Below are 22,346 nucleotides of genomic sequence, written 5' to 3'. Positions count from 1 at the left end.
GCAGTCCCTTCACCTTTCTGGAAAGGGCTAAGCGCAGTCAAGTGAAAACAGAGCAAGAGCATCGCTGCCTCAGATCAGTCAGGCTCCTCATCTGTACACAAAGGAATATGGCTGGTGGTCTCTAAAATCTGAGCCCCATCAGTCACCCTGCTGTGACCCCCAGAGGCCTAACAACTAAGAGTCCCAGTGGCATGGAGGTCAACCTCATGACTGGGAGACTCGAACCCACAGCTGCTGAGGCTACTTTTAAATAGGAAAAGGAGTCCACTTCATTTCGGTAACCTACAGAAGGCTGCAGAGTGCTTCTACAAAAGGGAAAGGGAGCAGGGGTGCTGGGAAATGCCGCAGGAGCCCACTGTGCCAACACTTCCAGAGCACAGGAGGGATGAGCCCTTGGAGGGTGTCCATGACCCAGGGCCAAAGCAGAGCACAGACGGGCCCAGAGCCAAGCTGTGCTTACAGGTATTCCACGAGCCTCTGTCTCTGATGAGGACGAGGGGTCAGAAAGACTTCAAGAGATAATATCCCTAAGGCTGGCAAGAACCTAAAAGATAGGGCTCAAAGGCCTAACTTATTTGACTAAATATTTCAGTTTTTAAAAGCAAGGACAACAAAAGCCAACCTCTTATAGTGTGGCAGCAAAAGAACCCACAAAATGTTTTAATGAAGGAAGTTTAAGATGAGGTTAACATAGTTAAGGGGATTTGTGGCACACACTGAGAATTCCAGTTCTAGGTTAATTACCAGAGTTAGCAATTACAAGAATAAAATCACTCTAGATTAATTATAGTAGAGTAAGTTCCCTGAGGGCAGGACTTTGTTTTGTTCACTGCCTGGAGAAGAGCTAGGCACACAGTAAGTACCTACTGAATGAATATCTTTTCCATGATTTTTATTCTTTTAAAATTCAGCTATTTATTGGCCACAACTAAAGCCTAACCTAACACTGTAACATATTCACATGATATTAAAAAGTCTTATGTCATAGTCATTTACAGTTTGGGGCAGGTGGGGAATATCTATATATGCCGCCCACCCTGCTGCACATAGTAACTGGGACCCCCAAGAAACCTCAACTCTAGAAAGCATGTTACCAAAATGGTTGTTTCCATGACAAAAGCAGAAGGTGCTTAGTTCAGACTCACAATAAAGTTATTTTTCCTGCAGAAATTTCCTAATGGGTTTTTTGTTGTTAAATTACAGGTGTATCTTATATTTTCTTATTACAGGCTAAAAATACCTCTATCAAAATGGACAAGTGCTTCCGGGTTCACACTTAAAATTATCTTTTTTTATTTATCTTTTTGTTTGGAAATAACTTCAAGTTTAAAGAAAAGCTTCAGGAATTAAAATAGGACAAAGAACAGTCATATACCTTTTGCCAAGAATCAGATTTGCCTACTGTTAACAGCGTACCTCATTTGCTGTATTATCTGCTCTTTTTCTCTTGATATGATGTGATAGGACGTAATTACATACACACATTTTTTTTTTCTGAATCATTTCAAAAGGAGACCTATTTCCATGGATAGGGGTATTTTCTTACACAACAATAGCATCGTTATCAACCTCACTAAATGTAACACACATGGTGCTTTTATCTACCACTGGTATTCCAGTTTGGTCACTGACCCAACAAGGGACGCCCTTTGCAGCATGTTTCTCCTTCCAGTTCAGGACCCATTCTAGGGTTGGGCATTGCATTTAGTCATGTCTCTAGTTGCCTTTAATCCTCAGCCTTTCCTTGTCTTTACAACTGATGAAGACAAAGGTCCCCATCCCCCTTTTTTTGTTTTTGACAGTTTTGACCAAGTTATTCTCTTTCTTTCTTTTCTTTCTTTCTTGTGAGAGGGAGAGAGGGAGAGATTGAGCACGAGCAGCGGAGGGGCAGAGAGAATCCCAAGCAGGCTAATAGCAATTCCCAAATTAAGATGCCAAAGTGTAATGTGATCACTCTTAGCCTCACCTGGCCATGAAGCTGACTCAAGTACGTTACTTCAACTAGCAAGTGGCGGTACAGCAGACACACATCTCATATTTAACTTATCAAATTCAACAATATGCCCTGGCCAAAACGCAGAGGGGAAAACAGCCACTCACGTGGACTGCCCATCCATCAAGGAGCACAGACCCTGGTGTGAGCTCCCTGGGGAGCTGGAGGCTCTGGGCTCCACAGAGGCCCCGACTTTCCAGGAACTCCTTGTAACATGAGCAGATTACCAAGAAGGGGGCCCTGCTGATTTTAAGGGTAATTTTTCAAGCAATTTTTGTCCTTCATGTTGATTTTGGAACCTAATACCCACATTAAGAGGCAGCTCCATTATACTGAGATTAAACAGTATCCACTTTGAGCCCTAAATGAGTGTCCAAACTCTACCTCAAGAACATACAGGAAACTAAAGGTTAAAACAAAAACACACAGGTGCACGCACACGCACACACACACACAGTTTTGGGACACTAGTTTTATTAAAACCTAATTTCTCCACCCAAATCCTTGCTGTGATTGAATCCTTAATATATGGAAGATCATGAGCTATACATTCCTAAAGCAATCTTAATGCCTTGCTTACATTTTACATTTACTTTTCATTATAACAGCAATATAACAGAAACTCAAAATCCAAATTTGCTCACTATGCTCCCAGGGTTAAGTGTAATATCCAAATCTCTACCTGAGGTTGAAATATGCTGTTACTCCCTTGTAAAACTGTGTCTGTCATGCAAATACTGCATCTCAAGTGAAAAATTCAACAAGTGGCTTCCAAATCTTTCATCATAGGCCAATCCCACTTTAGAAGGCTAACACATTTCCGTATGAAAACATCCCTATATCACAAACATTGGTGCACAAATTTATTTAAAACTCTGTTGAATGGACAGTAATAATAATTCAGGATAGCCAAACTTTCTGGTCTATCTTTGTAATTTACTAAAATGATATTTAATCTGTATTTTCCTTCTAGAAATAAATCCTATTGTTTGAATCCCAATAACATTACTGATAACAAAAGTTTTTTATTTACATAGTAAATAAATGGTAACCCACACACACAGGAAACTCAATGTGGCATCCAATGCCAAGCAATTAACAACGAATTTTTAAGTTGCTATGGTTTCCTCGAATAATTTCTTTTGCCTGGTGAAACAATTACCGTCCAGTGCTGACCCAGCATCCCTGGGATCCATTTAAAATAGTTCATCCTTCTGGTGACCAGTTACAGATTCTTTGAGGTAATTTTTTTTCCCCAGTACTCAGTATTTAACCTTATTCCCAAATCAAAATTCCTTGGGAATTGTCTCCTGAGGTCCTGCTCACCTGGATGCCTTACCTCCTTTACTGACCTATTCAAAGCCTAGCCATGACCACTTCAAGGCCCAGCAGCCACAGATGCAGCATTCAACAGACCTTCCATTTCCTGACAAAGAATAAATTTGTGGTTTTTCCTCTTTTTTTAAGTTTCTTTATTTTCAGAGAGAGAAAATCCCAAGCAGGCTCCGCACTGTCAACGCAGAGCCCAATGTGGGTCTTGAACTCATGAATCATGAGATTCATGGACCTCATGAGATTCAGGACCTCAGCAGAAACCAAGAGTCAGACACTTAACTGACTGGGTGACCCTGGAGCCCCAACAAATAACAAATTTATAATAACAACCAAAAACCTACCAAGTCCCACCTTGATAAAGCTGCTCACGTGAATGCCTACTTCCTCTCCACCCATCCACTCCCAAACTACTCTCCCTGAGGCAGCCAATGTCCCTCGAGCCTTTTCCATACCATACTGCAGAGTCCATCCCTCTCCCCTCCCTCTTTCTTGAATACATTTTTCTCTTGGCCTCTGGGAAATACACTCTACTCATTTCCTCCTGTTCTCCTGACCACTCCTCTGTCCCCTCTGTGTTTTCCTCCTCTACAAGCCTTTCTAGACAACTCACAAGCACATCAAACTGAACTTGTCCAGAACATCTTCTCAGAGGCCACAGAGCTCTCACACATGTGCTTTCCTTTGCTCAGAAGGCCCTTTCCTCCCTGTTTTACCCAGCTAACACCATTCTAAGCACCCCGCAGGTCTTAGCTGACACAACAGATCCTCAGAGAAATCCTTCCTGACACTCCCAGCCTAAATTAGGTTCCCCATTATTCCTTCTCATCACCCTCGCCTCCCTGAACTTACCACCATTTATAATTCTTTCATGGTTTAATAATCACTCCATCACTACCACTAGCTTTTTCCATCCCTTTAGATGATAAGCTGCATGAGAACACAGGGCCTGACACTGTTGAAAGAAATGTTCTTTTGGCTTTTTCTTCTTTAAATACAAATAATTAAACAGGGGTGCCTGGGTTGCTCAGTTAGTTAAACGTCCAATTCTTGATTTTAGCTCAGGTCATGATTTCACACTTGTGAGATCGAGCCCCACATTGGGCTCTGAGCTGAGCATGGAGCCTGTTTAAGATTCTCCTTCTCTCTCTCTCTCTCTCTCTCTCTCTCTCTCTCTCTCTCTCCCTCCCTCCCTCCCTCTCTGCCTCTCTCCCACTCATGCATGCATGTGCTTGCTCTCTCAAAAAAATAAAAATAAATTTTAAAAAAAGGGATTTTGACAACATATCTAGAAAACATAACAATTTGAAGTATGAAATCTTCCACTGTTATTATAAAACTCTTAAAATAACACCAACAATAATAATTGTTTTTCAGGTTAAGAAACTGAGCCCCAGAAGGAATGGGTCAGTCACAGAACCATATCTCTGAGGTTAGGTAAGAGATAAAAATCATAAACTTGTAACTCTAAACCAATTTCTTCTCCAGAGGGGGGAAAAAAAAAATCCAGGCTATCTTTTGATTTCAAATTAAAGTACCTGACTAGATTAGATGCATTTCTGAAAATAGTTCCTAAGCCTCAGTGAAATTGACACACCCCACACATGGTAGACATTTTGAAGGCTAAATATAGTTTACCGAGAGGACAAATATCTGAAGCACGGGTAATCCAAGAGTAATCATGGTCCATGAGGCAAGAATGAAACATTGCTTCAATGCCTCTCCTTATCCCCATTACACATACGGTGCTGGTAACCAGAAAAACTGCCAAGCTCTCCCAAATTTTAGATTCAGTGTACATTTTATCCAATTTACATGTGCATGTAAAAAAACAAATAATTCTACCAGGCTCAGTGAGAAACACAACAGCTCCCTCATGACCTTCCCTACTCCCACTTCCCAGCCCCTGAAGGAAATTGCTTCCATCCTTAATGGATTCTTTTTGCATTTACCTTCATATCTCTGATTGTATCACTAGTTCTTTTTTTTTTTATTATGTTTATTTTGAGAGAGAGAGGAGAGAGAAACAGACTACAAGTGCAGGGCCCCAGAGAGAGAGAGGGAGACACAGAATCCGAAGCAAGACTCCAGGCTCTGAGCTGTCAGCACAGAGCCCCACATGGGGCTCAAACCCATGAGTGTGAGATCACGACCTGAGTCGAAATTGGATGCCCAAGCTACTGAGCCACCCAGGCACCCCTATCACTAGTTCCTGAATTTATAGAGAGCTGAGCTTTGTAGTAAAACTATGAAACTTGGCTAACCTACACAACTTTTTATTTTCCCTGCAGTTAACAACTGCCAAGAATTTTTGGCTGATTTAGCTTTATCAATAATTTACCCACAATTCCTCTCCTAGTGCACAGACCTTCCTTCAACATGTGCAAGGATGGGAGGTGCTCTACCAATCTCTCTTCCCCTAGGAGCTGTCTTGCAGCCTTTTGCCCTGCTCTCATCTGGACTGAGGGGTCTGAGCTGTCATTTTACAATTTCCCTTCACCATCATTCTGGAGATTCCCTTATAAGGACTTGTTTTTAAACAAGTAACAAAAAGCACAAACTCTTGGGGGGAAAGATTGCACCTGACTGCATGAAAATTAAGAATGTTAGTTCTTCAAAAGACCCAAAATTAAAAAGTCCAGTCATAAAGTGATAAATTTTTAATACTTAAAAAATACAGAACACACAGACACATGTGCATGTACACACACAAACACACACACACACACACACAGCTCCTAAATTAAGAAAATCATACTTCCTCATGTCTTTCAGGTTACTGAGCCATGTGACTTGCTTTTGCCAATATAAACTGAATAGGAGCTCCAGGTTGGCTAAGTCAGTTGAGGATGTGACTCTTGATCTCAGGGTCGTGAGTTCAAGCCCCACACTGGGAGTAGAGCTTATTTAAAAAATATACAGGGGAACCTGGCTGGCTCAGTGGGAAGAGTGTGGAAATCTTGATCTCGGGGTTGTGGGTTTAAGCCCTATGTTGGGTGTACAGATGACTGAAAAAAAAATAAACATTAAATAAAGTGAATGGAAGGGATAGGTGTCACTTCCAACTACAAGTTCTAAAACCCAACATGAGAGTCACCAAATTCCTTTCCCCCTTACCATGTAACCATGGAAGCACTAGGAATGGAGCCTCCATCAGCCCATCTTTGGATGCCTACAAGAGAACCTTGGGAACCCACATTGGATATATAACATGAGGGAGAAATAAACTAATGTGGATCCACAGAGATGTTTGGGATGTTTGTTACCACAGCATAACCTAACCCATTATGGCTGATATACCCAACAAGATCACTCACAGGTATATTCTCCAGAGAAGCTTTCACACATATGAACGTTATACAAGAATGTTCATAGCAGTATTATTTGTAATAACAAAAACAACTAGAAACCCAAATATGAGCTGACAAAAGAACAAATAAATGAGTCATTCCCATCAATGAAAATCAATGAATGCGGCTATACGTATCAACATGGTTCAACGTTAGGGAAACATTAACTATATATATACACACATATATACGTAAAACTATAAATATAAATATAACTGGGATGTGGAAAACAAGCTTCAGAAAAAAAACAAAGTAAATTATTATTCCTTTTGTATAAAGTTTAAATAGCACACAAAACTCAACAATGTATTGATTAGGGAGGGGAATATAATCAGGAAAATACACAAGAGATCTCTTACATTGGAAATACTCTATTTTTTTAGTAACAGGTGATAGGTATTGTATTACTTATACTTTATATTTACATTATGTACTCCTATGCACACAGATTTCATATTTTAAAACTTTAGGCAAACTACCATCCTATTTATTATTTTTAAATGTCCATTCTCCATCAGTAACTACTTATTCAGAATAAAACCAACCACAAAATACAGTGCCCTTTCTTGAGGAGAACTTATTTGTGGCTGTTTATTTTGCTGCTGATTTTTCCTTCCTTTTTTTAAAGTAAAAAGCAGGAAGCAGAAAAATAAAATCTGGTGGAACAACAGACCCACCAAATGTTTAAGAATATTAATGACTCAACCTCACAGAGCTGTGTCAGTTGGCTGGTGATGTACTGGGGAAATCATTCCTGGGTCTGTACAGGATTATTTACATAAAGGTTACCAACGGGCAGTTCTAACAGCTGGGCTGGCGCAGCTGACAAACTACCGCTAGTCCTTACAGGCACGCAGGGCAGGCGTGAGAAATAGCAATGACAACACTCTGTATTATTTATTCCTGCCTTTTGCATAATTCCCATTTCCAGGATGATACAAAACATTTCTCAGCCTCAGAGGCTCACACTCATCAATTCTACTTGGACACCCATGTACTCACTAAATATTTACTGAGTGTTGCAGCAACAGAAACTGTTCCAGTGCTGAAGGCATGGTGGTGAGGGACACAGACCTGGGATCTCCATCCTGGAGATCATGGTCTGGTTCCCTAGAAAGTGATAAAGCCACAAAGGGCCACATCATGGGAAACAGTGGTGAGTGCTCTAAGGTGTAAGAGGATCAGAGGAGGGAGAGGTCCAGTGCCCCATCGCCAGGTAGCAGAGCTCAGGCTGACATCTGAAGGGTGTCAAACGGAGAGAAGAATTAGCCAGGCAGAGGGGGAGGTGAGGGCACCCCCAGGCCGAGGGGACAGCAGGTGAAGGTCTTGGGAAGTGCCTGACAAGCTGTCCTTACCAGGAGAAGGTGAAGGAGAAAGAGCCTGAGAGGTTGTGAGGAATAATAGCTCTTGCAACACCCAAACAGCTGTTAAAATATGCTCAGGGCTGCTTTTCAATACAGATGATTAAAGTTTTTTAAGTTAGGGGGAAAATCTGTCTTGGAAATTTGATCCGATTTACTACTTTCATTTAAAATAAATTCCTCCTCTATCCAATGCTGCCAGAATATAGAGTCAAGATCATAAATCCTATCCCTTCACAGCTAATAAATGAATTCTTTAAAAGCTACAAGCCTCTCAATCATTTTCAGCTCTTCCTAAAGAGTTCCAATTAGGCTGAAATGGCTAGCCTCCGCTACTGCACTACCCACACATTTGTACCTCATATTATTCCTCGAGGGACACAGTCTCTGCCTTGTTTGATTACCTAATTACAGTGCCCTTATTATGCCTTAATTAAATGCAACTGTTGGAAACCCCAACGTTTTATTAATGGCTTATCAGCCCTTAAAAACGTATCAGTTATTTTACCTGTATATCTGTATTGTAAGATATCTTCCAGTTTATGCTCTTAAAATCAAAGTACTCCTTTATTTGTGTTCCTTCCTTAATGTGCTTTTGGAAAATAAGACCAAAGCATGTAAGACTCTGGAGCCAATATCTGGGAAGTCTACACAATGCAAAGGCTGCCCAACTGAACTGAAGAATTTTGTTGGTAGTAAAGACTAAATCCACCAACAAATTCAAGGGCACCTGGCTGGCACAATCAGTACGGCATGCAACTCTTAATCTCAGGGTCATGAGTTCAAGCCCCACGCTCAAGTGGAGCCTACTTAAAATAAAGTCAAGGGGCACCTGGGTGGTTCAGCTGGTTAAGCGTCTGACTCTTGATTTCGGCTCAGGTCATGATCTCATGGTTCATGAGTTCAAGCCCTACACATGATTCTGCACTGACTACAGAGCCTGCTTGGGATTCTCTCTTTCCCTCTCTCTCTGCCCCTCCCCTGTTTGTTCTCTCTCTCTTTCTCTCTCTCTCTCTCTCATAAATAAATAAACAAACTAAAAAAAAGTCAAAAAAAAAAAAAAGGGCAAAAATCCACCCACAAATTCAGCTACCTGAGCAAGACTATAGCCAACACTCAAGCTGGGCTTCACCAATTTCCAATTTTTCAACAGAGTCATTCTGAGCAAGGCTAGTGACCACACACAAATCCCTGGTGTCAGTTTCGTATCCCCCAGTCTTTGGCACACTGTCCCAAAGAGAGTAGACAATTCACTCTGAGCACAGTCACTCAACGCCTGCAACACCGAAGTGAAGTTCCCTTTATTTACTAGGATTTAACAAAGGATTTCAAAGAAGCTCTGTAAAACAAATCCTGCTAGCACAAACTGCTATTTAAATATTTAACTTTCTGGGGCACCTGGGTGGCTCAGTAGGTTGAGCGTCTGACTGCTGACCTCAGCTCAGTTCATGATCTCACGGTTTGTGGGATTAAGCCCTGCTTCAGGCTCTGCACTGACAGCATATAGCCTACTTAGGAGTTTCTCTTTCCCTGCCCTTTCCCCACTTGCTCTCACGCTCTCTCTCAAAGAAAATAAATTCTTAAAAATAGTTTAAGATATAAACAAATAAATATTTAACTTTCTGGGATACCTGGGTGGCTCATTCAATTGAGCATTTGACTCATGATTTCAGCTCAGATCATGATCCCTGGGTCACTGGATCGGGTCTGCACTGAGTATGGAGCCTGCTTAAGATTGTCTCTCTCTCCCCCTCTGCCCCTCTCCCCCGCCTATATTCTCTCTCTCTCTCTCAAAAAAAATAAATAAATAAAACAAAAATAAAAATTAATATTTAACTTTCTGGGACACCTGGGTGGCTCAGTCACATTCTAGTTGAACGTCCATCTCTTGGTTTCAGTTCAGGTCATGATCCCAGGGTCATGAGACCAAGCCCCACACTGGGCTCCATGATGAGCCTGGAGCCTGCTTAAGATTATCTCTCTCAGAACACCTGGGTGGCTCAGTCGGTTAAGCGTCCAACTCTGGATTTCAACTCAGGTCATGATCTTGTGGTTAATGAGACTGAGCCCCACGCGGGCTATCCGTGCAGAGACTGCTTGGGATTCTCTCTCCTCTCTGCCCCTCCCCCTGCTTGCTCGCGCATGCATTCTCTCTGTCTCAAAATAAATAAATACACATTAAAATAAAGGTTCTCTCTCTCTACCTCTTCCCTGCTTGCTCATGCATGCTCTCTAAAAAAAATTTATATTTAACTTTCCAATTATACTTATTAAATACTGCAGTAATAAGTATTTTTTATATCCTTCACTTTAATGCAAACTTCTTTACAACGCTTTTATTCTAAGAAGCCCTCTTGTTAGTCAATTTTTTAAGTGTCCTTCTCTTTTTTTCCAAACAGACTAGGTGGCAAGCCCAGATAAGCCCTTCATATAGTTCTAATTCTAAGCCTTGTTTGAATTGGAACCCTTGTGTATTGCTGGTAGGAATGTAAAACGGTACAGCCACAGTGGAAAAGTTTCTAACCCTCTAAAGTAAGCTTCCTTATTGTCCCTATCTTGAGGCTGTTACAACTAAGACTCAAATAAACCAAATAAACTAGCACAAGGCCTCTCTGTCCAGATTTGTAACAGACTTATCTTGACTCAAAGTCGCTATTTTCCACTACACCATACTTCCCCTGTGACCCTAGCTACTTAGGAAATTGTTAGCCCCTAACTATTATAAATGCAATGACAGCAACAGGGACTGAAGGTAAACATCCTGAAAAGTAGAAGCCATCAATATTTTCTTCAAATTACAACTTTTTAACTGCCGGGCTCTTTGGGAAAAGAACTACAAGGTTATACAGAAACGCACATAATAGAACTCTGAAAAATAAAGTCCTTTAGAGGGGCATATTCAGGTGGTGACATTAGGTCTTTAAAGCTACATTTGTGCTGCTCATTTTAAGTGCTTCAGGGAGCACTGGAGGAGAGGGCAACAATGATGTGTTCTTCTGTCTGCACCTCCCAAATGCTAACTTCTCCCACTCAGTTCTCCCAGAGCTGACTGAACTTTCATAACAAACATTCCTATACACCTGAAACTAATGTAACATTGTGTGTCAACTACACTGAAATAAAAAAAAAATTAATAATAAAAAAATATTCCCACAGGTTGGAGATTGTATTCAAGTGAATACTTTCATACCTTGACTTCCTCCCTTCCAGAGCAAAATCACTTCTGTCCCAGGAGCTTTGGAAACATTTTATAATGCTGTATTCAGCCACACCATGTTCTAACTGGAGGATAAGGTCGCTGCCTCCCACTACTGTCCCCAAGCCCAGGATTTCCTTCTCCAAACAGGTCCCAAGGGGTGGTAACAGAGGCCGCCTGAGAAGCTGGTGCCATGATCCTTCCCTCTCAAAGGGAGCTACTTAAAAAAAAAAAAAAAAAAAAAAAAGACAGAAGGAGGAGGTCTCTGTTTCCCATTGATTCCCTCCAGCTTTCCACAATGGTCAGACTGCCAGGTAAACAGGAAGCCGAGGAGAGAGGAGAATGTTCCCATCCCATGTGATCAGCTCAGCCTCAGTCAGAAAAGCTGGGCCTCCACTCTCACCCAACTTTTAACGAAAAGTAGAATCCATCATTCATGCATATGTTCTTCCATGTAGTCACCCTATAAATGTTTAATGAGCATATACTATGTGCTAGGCACCATCATAGGTAAAATACCTGCCCTCATAGAACAGACAATCAGTAGGAAGAAACAATGAACAAAATGATCAACAATATTGTATATTAGAAAGTGAGAAAGGGCTATGGAGAAAATAAAACTGAAGATATATATAGGGAATGTGTGTATTAGTCGGAAGAGTGATTATATTCCTCAATGAAACGAAACCTTGTATTTCTGAGGGTAGGCAATTTTTAAACATGTCAGACTAAATGCCAATGGAGACCTCATATGTTTAAGCTCCTATGAATAACAAATTCAGCATCGGAATAAAAAAAAAAAAAAAGACTTCGTTACCACTCGATTTTATTTCCAACCCCTCTTAACCACCTCTTCTTGCTTCTCTCCAAAGAAAAGCCTACAACCAGTCAGAATACCCATCTTGCTAGCCCTCATTATCTTCATAAACTCTAAATTGCTCAAAATCTGCCAAATCAGATTTCTACATATTCTGAAAACCACCACCAACATTAAGCTGCCCTCTGTGTCACACAGTCTTGATTTTATAACATTCATAAGTGGTTGGGTTAGGACCAGCCCATTGGTGGATGTGGTAACTCCAGGTTGCTCAATCAGCACAGCTACGTTAGTTGCTACCCAGCTAAATGTCTGAAGGTAAAGCAGCCTAGGAAATGTCAGGCTTTCACAATCAACAGGAGGTTCAGAGTCCCTGAGAAATAAAGTGTCATCTGTCTTTTCATGGGGTATTTTTTTTTTTTTTGGTTGATCGTTATTGCCTTTAAGAATATTGTGCATATTCACTGTAAGCCCAAACCGAAGTATACACCAAGGAAGGCCAAAGCCACAGGTATGATAAAAGAGACCTGCTTGGTGCACTTGGGTGCCTCAGTCGGTTGAGCATCTGACTCTTGATTTTGGTGCAGTTCATGATCCCAGGGTCATGGGATCAAACCCAGCACTGGGCTACTTGTTGACTTTGGAGCCTGCTTGAGATTCTCTCTGCTCCTCTCCCCAGCTGGCACTCTAACTCTAAAATTAAAAAATAAATAAATAGGGGCGCCTGGGTGGCTTGGTCGGTTGGGTGTCCGACTTCGGCTCAGGTCATGATCTCACGGTCCGTGAGTTCGAGCCCTGCGTCGGGTTCTGTGCTGACGGCTCGGGGCCTGGAGCCTGTTTCAGATTCTGTGTCTCCCTCTCTCTCTGCTCCTCCCCTGTTCATGCTCTGTCTCTCTCTGTCTCAAAAAAAATAAATAAACGTTAAAAAAAATTTTTTTTAAATAAATAAATAAAATAATAAAAAAAGATCTGCTTGATTTTGGAATGCAAAAAGGAGGTGGACTGCATCATTTTGAGTTCATCACAGATATAGACTCTGGACAACAAAGCCAGGCTCTCCGGAATCTCCTGAATCTCCATCAGCATCATAGCCGAGGCTTTGTCCAGCTTCTCTGGACCTGTCTCCCTTGCTAGATGGCGAATAACCCGAAGTCTTTCCCAAAACAGCCTCAACAGTATCCCACACAGTCAGCATGAACTAAGTGATAAAAACACTTTCTGGGCAGGTGTTCCATGTTTCCCATTTCACAAACCTTCAAACCCTGTCCTTACCCTCTACTAAAAGAGACCATTTACTCCTGCCTCCTATACTAACTCCCTCCCTCACAGCTTAAAACTGCTCCCAGAGCAGGCCCACCTGCTGCCCAACCTGTCCTCACTACTCACCACCACCATAGGTAACCCCACGACCGCTTTCATCCAGATTCTTCAACTACCCCACTACTCTTTCGTCCAGAATGCCACCAAGTCATACCCACTCCTTGAGGCTCAGTGAAGTCCATCCTCTTAAGGAATCCAACTACCAGCTTTCTCACCTTCCGGGTTTAAAGTACAGGAAGGGTAATTCCCTTTGCACCTGGTTCTGTTTCAGGGCCTGTTGATTACATTCCCCCATTAAACTTTACTCCAGGAGGGCTTCCCCCAGAATAAGCAGACAGTGGAGTCACCAACAGTGAGGCCCCGGACCCAAGCTCAGTCCCTTGACCTCTCTCTCTCCAGCCTGGTCTGATTCTCAGTATAAGGAGGGATGTGATGGGAAAAAGATCTAAGGTCTCCTTTATTTCAGATTCCAAAATTCGGAAATTCCATATAGATCCCCTAGACACAAATGAAAAAGTCTAATAAACTGTTCTTCCATTGACCCATTTAAACAGGTGGCCCAACTATGCAAGCTGGCCTCAATTTTTCCAAATGCTTGATCTTCACGGAGCCTGGGATAGTAACTTTTAGAAAAATTGCTTTGTTTTTTCATAAATTTTACAAGCCTGAGTTTTTTCCTCCTATCATTGCTTGGAAGAAACAAGTGGGGGAGGGGGTAACTGACCCGCTCAATTTTGCTACTAAGATCGTAAGCTTGGGATTCGCACTGCCTCGGCTTCTCCTCCGGGCGCGCAAACGGTCCCCAGCCCGCCCTGCCCACACGCCCGACAGCCGGGGATTGCCAGGGTCGGTGGCGGTGGGCCGTCCGTGTGTCCCCAGCCGAGACACCACCTGGAACGTCGGGGCGCATCCAGATGGCCGAGTCGGGGCCGCACCCCGCTGTCACCTGGCCCCGCACAGCGGCCTGCGCTCCTCCCGGGGCGGCCCTCGCTCCCTCGGCTCGAGCTCCAGCCGGCGCTTCTCTTTCGATTCCTGAGCTGAATCTGGCCTCCAGGCGGTCACTGGGCCAAGAGGCGAAGGCACCTGCCTCTCCCGCAAGAACGCACGAGCCCGCAAGTCCCTTCTGCCACAACCTCGACGGGGGCTTGCAAGAGAAATACAGAAGAAAGGAAAACAAGCCCGAGGCAGGGCCGTCCCGGCCCGGCGTCTCCCACGAAATCGCCACCTGCGATGCACCCCGGGCTGGGGGCCGCGGTCCCGGCAGGGAGCGAGGTCCGGGGCCCGGCCCGCCGCGCCCGCCCGCCCCGGCGCGCCCCTTACCCGTGAGGCGGCCACCCCCCTCGCCGTGCCCGCGGCGCCGCTGCAGGATGAAGTAGCAGCTGCTCTTCTGAGTCACCCAGAGCTTCAGGGCGTTCTTCAGCAGCACCTCCTCGGGCTTGAGCCACATCGCAGCGGTCCGACCGCGCCCGCGGGCCCCGGCTTACATCGCCCCGGCCGCCCGCCGCGCCGGGCCGAGCCCGCTCGGGAGGAGGCGGCGGCGGCGAGGACCGCAGCCAGCCGGCGTCCTGCGCTCTCAGAGTCCCGGGAGCGCGGCCGGCGCAGCTCCAGGCTCGCAGCCCGCGCAGCCGCGCAGGCCCCGCCCCCGTCCCGGCTCCGCCCGCGGCCCCGCCCCGGGCCCGCCCCCGGGCCCCCACCGCCACCCCGCCCGCTCCCGCGGCGCCGCCTGGGTTTCCGAGTCCCGGCCGCTCCAGCGCACAGTTCCGGAGTGGAGGGAGGAAGTCCCATCCCGGCTGCCAGGTTCCCCCCTCCTCTCTCCGTTGCGCTTGCGAGGAGCGCCTAGGCTCTTCTTCCTCCGCCCCTCCTGGGAGGCAGCTCGGGACCGCAGGACTTGACTCCCCGCCCCTCACTCTGAGAGGGGGAGGAGCGAGGGAAAAAGGCATCTTGTTCTCACAGCTGCAGGTTGCCCAACCGAGGGCATTTATTTGTTTTTTGGGGAGCAGAGTGCACGCCAGAAAACCCAGGTGTGTTTGGAATAACATAGCATTTAACACAACAAGGAACACTTTTACGGATAACAAAAAATAGCATTAAAAATTAAAAGCAATTACTTTCCGATTTAAAAAAATTGTTTGGCCCACGTTTTCCATGCTCTCACAAGGGATCCGTCAGAGCTGCTGAAGAGGCAGCAGCGATATTGTACGACCCTGAGTCAAGGCATCAGATCAAACTCAATCTGGACGTCCTCGTGAGTATAGAAGACAGCGATATTAGGGCTCCCCTGCGAGTCCCCTACACGGCAATCAACCCAGTCACATTTGTTCTAAGAGAATTGAAGGGCTGGGAAAGGGGCGCCTGGGTGGCGCAGTCGGTTAAGCGTCCGACTTCACCCAGGTCACGATCTCGCGGCCCGTGAGTTTGAGCCCCGCGTCAGGCTCTGGGCTGATAGCTCCGAGCCTGGAGCCTGTTTCCGATTCTGTGTCTCCCACTCTCTCTCTGTCCCTCCCCCGTTCATGCTCTGTCTCTCTCTGTCCCAAAAATAAATAAACGTTAAAAAAAAATTTTTTTTTAAAACATGGTAGCTGGCCTTGCACAGGCTCATGGTCCTCCTAGCAATGTCCTCAGAGAGGCAGTTAAATCCAACACCCAAAAGAGAAGTAAAGGAAAACTCCCATCAAAATGACCCTCAGGTTTTGACAAAGGAGTCCCTGACAAAATGTGACTGTTAATTAGGACAGAACTGAAAAGTAGAAGTAAATCCCCTACAGAACATGTGGGAACTGAGTGATATTTCTCACTGGAAACCAAGAAATCTGCAGAGGATCAGAAGGGGTCAGCTCAGAAGCCTGGACCTAACTGGGCAGGTTAGAAGCCACATGAAGAGAAGAGCTCTGTGGGAAGAACAACCAGAATTGACCGCCCAGAGAGGAGGGACCTCTGTGGTTGAGAACAGGGAGGCCACTGACAAAGATCCTCTGAGTAAAACTGAGGAAGAGTGCTGTAATCAGGGAGATTTGGATGCAGTGGAGCAGGGGCCAGGGATGGCAAGAAAATACTCCTTCCAGAAATATTCACTGGAACCTCTCCCTCTCAGACATGCTGCCAGACCCTGGAATTGCAGAGAAGAATGGGAGATGGGCCCTGCCCTGATGAACTCACAGGTAAGCAGATAGGTACAAAAGGCAGTGGGAGTCAGGGTGGAGACAGTGGGGATGCACAGAATTAAGGTTGGGTTCCTCAGGGAGGGGACTGAGAAAGCCCCACAGAACAGCTGTTGCTTGACTGGGGCTTGGGAGGTGAATATGTGTTTGCCACCCGGTCAAGTAGAGAGTCGTGTCTGGTAAATGGATCAGCATGTATGACATTGTCATTTAGGGCATAGGGGATGCAGCCTACAGAAGTCAGCCTCCTGGGCACAAAGCAAAGTGAAGAAGGTTGGAGAGGGGATCTGGAGGGGCCAGTGGAGAATATGTCACACGATGGTGACAACTTTCTACTCTTGCTCATCTTTGGGTACTCCTCACCTCTTTTTGGTATTATGGTTTGAATTGGGTCCCCCAAAATTCATATGTTAAAGTCCTAATCCCCAGTACCTCAGAATGTGACTTTATTTGGAAATAGAATCATCGCAGATATAGTTAGTTAAGTTACAGTAAGGTCATTAGGGTGGACTTCGATGCATTGTGACTGGTGTCCTTTTAAGAGGGAAGGTTGGACATGGACACACACACACACAGGAAGAGCACCTTGTAAATTTTGGAGTTATGCTGTCACAAGCCAAGGAACTACCAGAAGCTAGGAGAAAGTCCTAGAACAGATCCTTCCCTAATGCCCTCAGAAGAAACCAATCCTACAGACACCTGGATCTCAGACTTCTAGCCTCTAGAACTGTGAGACGATTTCTGTTGTTTTAAGCTGCATAGTTTGTGGTACTTCATTATGGCTATTCAAACAAATACAACTGGCTCCCTGAACCTGTCCACACCTGTTCAGTAGCAAGTCTCTCTAGCCATTCTGGGTTGAATTCTGTTCCCTGCCAGGACCCCAGGAAACCCGTTTCCTCAATAGGGAATTCTGGCTGGCTCCTCACCTATTTGTGCATGCACAGGGAGCAAAAGAGATGTAGTAATCTGTGGCACACAGAGCCAGCAAGGTACTCAAATTAGCACTGTTGGTTAGTATGAGGGGCTGATGGAGGACAAGGCTTTTGGGGCTCTTGCTGCTGCTGCACTTGATTGCTATAGCAACCATGATAACTACAAAGATCGTAGAGTGAGATGGCTGTTCCTGACTGCCCTAGAGAGTTTATTTGTTTGTTTAAAGATAAGCGTGAAGTATTAAATTCCCATCTCAAGGTATAGATATGGTGAAATTGAAAGAATCCTTTATCTGGTATAGACATAGGACAGACAGGGGTCATCTTCCGATTTCAAATACAGTAGTTCCGGTTACAAATTGTTGCAAAGGTTAAGTGTTCAACTTGAGCAAATTCTCTTCCTGCAATTAGGACACGTGATTGGGAAGTAGGACCATAGACTTGTGATGGGAATATTTGAAGGGATGCAGACAAAGTGATAATTATGTGACACAATAAAGGTGTTAGCTAACGCTACAATGGTAATCATATTGCAATATAAATATCAAATCTATATAGTAGTCCTCCTTTATCCTCCATTTCAGTTACCTGCTGTTAACCGCTGTCTGGAAACAGATGATCTTCCTCTGATCTATGGACAGAAGGCCAAGGGTAGCCTGATGCTATATCACAACACCATTATTCACCTCACTTCATCTCATCACATGAGCATCTTATCATCTCACATCATCACAAGAGGAAGAAGGTACAGTACAGTGAAATGCTTTGAGAGAGAGACTACATTCACATAACTTTTATTGCATTGTGTTATCATTAGCTATTATTATTTGCTATTATTAGCTATAATTGTTAATCTCTTACTGCCTAATCTATAAACTAAGCTTAATAATAGGTATATATATAGGAAAAACATTGTATATATAGGGTTCAGTACTATTCATGATTTCAGGCATCCACGGAGGTCTGCAGGTTAAGGGGGACTACACCTTAAACTTACACAATGTTTTATGTCAATTATACTGTATCTCATTTTTTTTAAGATTTTATTTTTAAGTAATCTCTACAGCCAACGTGAGGGTCATACTCTTAACTCAGGATCGAGAGTTGCATGCTCCTGACTGAGCCAGCCAGGAGCCCCAATTATATCTCAATTTTTTAGAAAGCAAGTCGGATGCAGAAACTTGAAAGAAATAAGAGACAGAGAATAACAGAATTAGAATAGAAATTGACAAAATTATCCCCGAAGGCTATCAAAAAATGTGTCAAAACAAACGTGTAACTGAGAAAAATAGGTAAATCCAAAAGTCAGATACTGAAAAATTAATACAGGCTCTAGAAAAATTGATCAACAGAAAGAAAAAGAGGGAAGATTCAAAATAGAGCTTCATAATGCAAAAAAATAGAAATCATCACAGATTCTAGAGTTACTGAACAAACAATACTAATGTATTATTAATAATACTTTAAAAAGCTGAGTTCCCAAATCCCAAGCTTCCCTTGCCTACAGAAGTAGCATTTCTCTATATGAGAAAACTATCATTCACTAATTGGAAGAGCTTTCAAGACTTCATCTGAGGCCTTTGCCTGTTCTCCTCAAAACCTGCCCACATGGCACCTCACTGGCTCCAGGGCCCATAGTAAGAGTAACTCCCAGCATAGCCCAGGAAGATGATTGCACGGTCTCCTGGGGCAGGGATGGAAATAGATTTATACACCAAGGAAGTTAGAATATCTTGCCAATATGTATTGGGAGAAAGCTGACAGTCATATATGGGCATGGAACATAAAGTGTTAAACTGAGGCACCTGGGTGGCTCAGTCAGTTAAGCATCTGACTTCAGCTCAGGTCAGGATCTCACAGTTTGTGGGTTCAAGCCCCGAGTCGGGCTCTGTGCTGACAGCCTGGACCTGATTCAGCTTCTGTGTCTCCTTCTCTCTCTGCCCCTCCCCTGTTCATGCTCTGTCTCTCTCTCTCTCTCTCTCTCTCAAAAATAAATATTAAAAAGTTAAAAAAAAATGAAGTGTTAAACCAATGGGCCCCTGGGAGGCTCAGGTCATGATCTCATGGTTCATGAGTCTGAACCCTGCATCGGGCTCTAAACTGACAGTGTGGAGCCTGCTTAGGATTCTCTTTCTCTCCCTCTCTCTCTGTCCTTTCCCTGCTCCCATCCATGCTGTCTCTCTCTTAATAAATAAACTTAAAAAAAAATAAAGTGTTAAACCAAGAAGTGTAAAATATAAGGTTGGATTCAGCAGAATTTATGAATAAATTTTGTACTCAGGATTCTTGATAAAATATGTCATATTCAGCACCTGTGAGTGGCTCAAAGGTTTGATTCCTTAGTTTATTGAAGCCTAGATTTAACAATGGCCTATAGTCAATGAGGCTGAGATGCCAAAATTTCCCTGGCATATTATAGATTGAGAAAAGAGTCTGAAGATTCTGGAGATAGGAATGTTTGAGTGGATATGTTATATGCAACCTACTTGGCCACCAACCCACAACCATATCATGCATCTTCATCAAGACATTAAAAGATGTAGGGAATTTCTTCTACTAATGGCAGTTAAAGACCAATCTTCCTGCTGAAAACAATCATAAAAGCTGGATAAAGTATAAGAACAAATCTGTTTCAAGTCATGAAAGAACTGCTATGGCAGCAAGGACTTGAAGGGATATGTACCTGGGAGAGGTGAAACTGACATATAATCAAGTTCTTCCCTTCAAAGTATGTGCTGATTCCCAAGTTGCAGTTCAGAGACCAAGAAGCCAAGCATATCTTCTAGAAGTTTACAGGCCCAGAGGGACAAAAATTGGAGTTGGGATCCTCAAAGTGTTACAACTCCCAGTGTAGACAGGAACCAGAAAAAGACAAGACTTCCCAGAGATTAGATCTGCCCAGCCCACAAGCATCTCAATGCCTAACTAAAATAAGATCTCCCCCAACCATAATTACCTTCCAGGAGCAAAAATATATCCTCCCAACAGATGATAACACCATCCAGAGCCTCAGTTTTTTTCTTTGATCTTTCATATACCATATCAGCATCAATATATTACCAGGCATAATAGGCAACAAGACCATATGACTAAAAAGAGAAAAAAATCAAAATCTATTGGTAAGAAATTCACAAAGTAGACAGATATTGGATGGAATTGCCAGATGCAGAATGGGATTATATATAAATGATAAGTTCAAGGATTGAGATGAAAATATAGAGAATTTTAGCAAAGAACTAGAAAAAATATACATTTTTTAAAAGATCTAATGGAATCTTAGGGAAAAAAACCACAATACTTGAAATTAAGAACTCCATAGATGGGGGTGCCGGTGGCTCAGTTGGTTAAGTGTCTGATTCTTGGTTTTGGCTCAGGTCATGATCTCAGGGTTCCTGAACTCAAGCCCCACATCAGGTTCTGTACCAGCAGAGCAGAGCCTGCTTGGGATTCTCTCTCTCTCCCTCTCTCTCTCTCTGCCCTTCCCCCTGCTCTCTCTTAAATTAAAAACAAAAACAAAAACAAAAACAAAAACAAAAAAAAACTTTGAAAGAACTCCAGGGGCACCTGGGTGGATCAATCGGTTGAGCATGTGACTTCAGCTCAGGTCAGGAGCTCACGGTTTGTGAGTTCGAGCCCTGCGCTGAGCTGTGTGCTGACAGCTCAGAGCCTGGAGCCTGTTTCAGATTCTGTGTCTCCCTCTCTCTGCCCCTTCCCCACTCATGCTGTCTCTCTCTGTCTCTCAAAAATGATTAAATGTTAAAAAAAAAAAAATTTTTAAAGAAAGAACTCCATAGATGGGTATAAAAGTAGACTACACAAAATTAGACCATTAGTGAAGTAGAGGATTAATTAAAATAGCCAGATATTTCTCCCAAGAAGATATGTAGATAGTCAATAAGCACATGAAAAAATACTCTACATCATTAGCCATGAGGGAAATGCACATCAAAACTACGATGAGAGGCACCTGGGTGGCTCAGTCGGTTGAGCTTCTCTAACTCTTGATTTCAGCTCAGGTCATGATCCCAGGGTCGTGGGATCGATCCCTGTATTGGGCTCTGTACTGAGCATGGAATCTGCTTGAGATTCTCTCTGTCTCCCTCTGCCTCTCTCCCCCACACAGCCTGTCTCTCTCTCTAAAGTTAAAAAAAAAAAAAAAAAAAAAAAAAAAAAAAAAAAAAAAAACAACTATGGGGCTCCTGGGTGGCTTAGTCAGTTGGGTGTCCAACTTTGGCACAGGTCATAATCTCATGGTTCGTGGGTATGAGCCCTGCACCGGGCTCTGTGCTGATGGCTCGGAGCCTGGGGCCTGCTTTGGATTCTGTGTCTCCCTCTCTCTGTCCCTTCCCCACTCACACTCTCTCCCAGCTTGCACTCTCTCTCTCAAAACTAAATAAACATTAAAAAAAAAAAAAACCTACCATGAGATACCACACTGCACTCTGTAGGATGGCTTCAATTAAAAGACAAGAAATAGACAATAATAAGCATTGGTGAAATTAGAACTTCCATACCTTTCTGATGAGAATTTAAATGGTGTAGTTGCTTTGGAAAAGAGTTTGAAATGTTCTCAAAAAGTTCAACATAAAGTTACTATATGACCCAGCCATTCTGTTGCTAGGTATGTACCCAAGAGAACTGAAAAATCTGTGTTCACACACAAAAAAAACTTTACATGAATGTTCAGGAGCAGCATTATTCATAATAGTTAAAAAGTGGAAACATCCATATGTCCATCATCTGATGAATGGGCAAACCAAATGTGGTATATCCATACCGTGGAATATTATTCGTCCATAAAAAGGAATGAAGTATTGGCACATGCTACAATACAGCTTGATTGAATCTTGAAAGCCACTATGGTAAATGGAAGAATCTAGACAC

General features: G+C 43.4%; 2 protein-coding genes across 8 annotated transcripts in view; one reads left to right on the top strand and one right to left on the bottom strand.

The window, feature by feature from the left end:
- Positions 1 to 15,024, bottom strand: part of TBC1D8 (TBC1 domain family member 8) — a 112,137-nt gene extending 97,113 nt beyond the window's left edge. For 3 of the 5 annotated variants that reach the window (XM_045445679.1, XM_045445680.1, XM_045445684.1), the window contains exon 1: positions 14,690 to 14,980. In XM_045445679.1, coding sequence (XP_045301635.1) covers positions 14,690 to 14,816 — 127 coding nt within the window. In that variant the 5' untranslated portion in view covers positions 14,817 to 14,980. Of the gene's footprint in view, positions 1 to 14,689 lie in introns of all 5 variants that reach the window. The other 2 variants (XM_045445682.1, XM_045445681.1) reach the window with 2 other exon arrangements.
- A 69-nt stretch (positions 15,025 to 15,093) lies between these two features.
- Positions 15,094 to 22,346, top strand: part of LOC123580648 — a 41,309-nt gene continuing 34,056 nt past the window's right edge. For 2 of the 3 annotated variants that reach the window (XM_045445677.1, XM_045445676.1), the window contains exons 1-2: positions 15,946 to 16,527; positions 18,047 to 18,207. In XM_045445677.1, coding sequence (XP_045301633.1) covers positions 16,138 to 16,527; positions 18,047 to 18,207 — 551 coding nt within the window. In that variant the 5' untranslated portion in view covers positions 15,946 to 16,137. Of the gene's footprint in view, positions 15,615 to 15,945; positions 16,528 to 18,046; positions 18,208 to 22,346 lie in introns of those variants that run through there. The other variant, XM_045445678.1, reaches the window with a different exon arrangement.

Source organism: Leopardus geoffroyi, chromosome A3 (assembly GCF_018350155.1).
Source record: "Leopardus geoffroyi isolate Oge1 chromosome A3, O.geoffroyi_Oge1_pat1.0, whole genome shotgun sequence".
Lineage (NCBI taxonomy): Eukaryota > Metazoa > Chordata > Mammalia > Carnivora > Felidae > Leopardus > Leopardus geoffroyi.
Note: the sequence above shows the minus strand (reverse complement) of the source record. Positions and strands in the feature narration are given on the sequence as shown.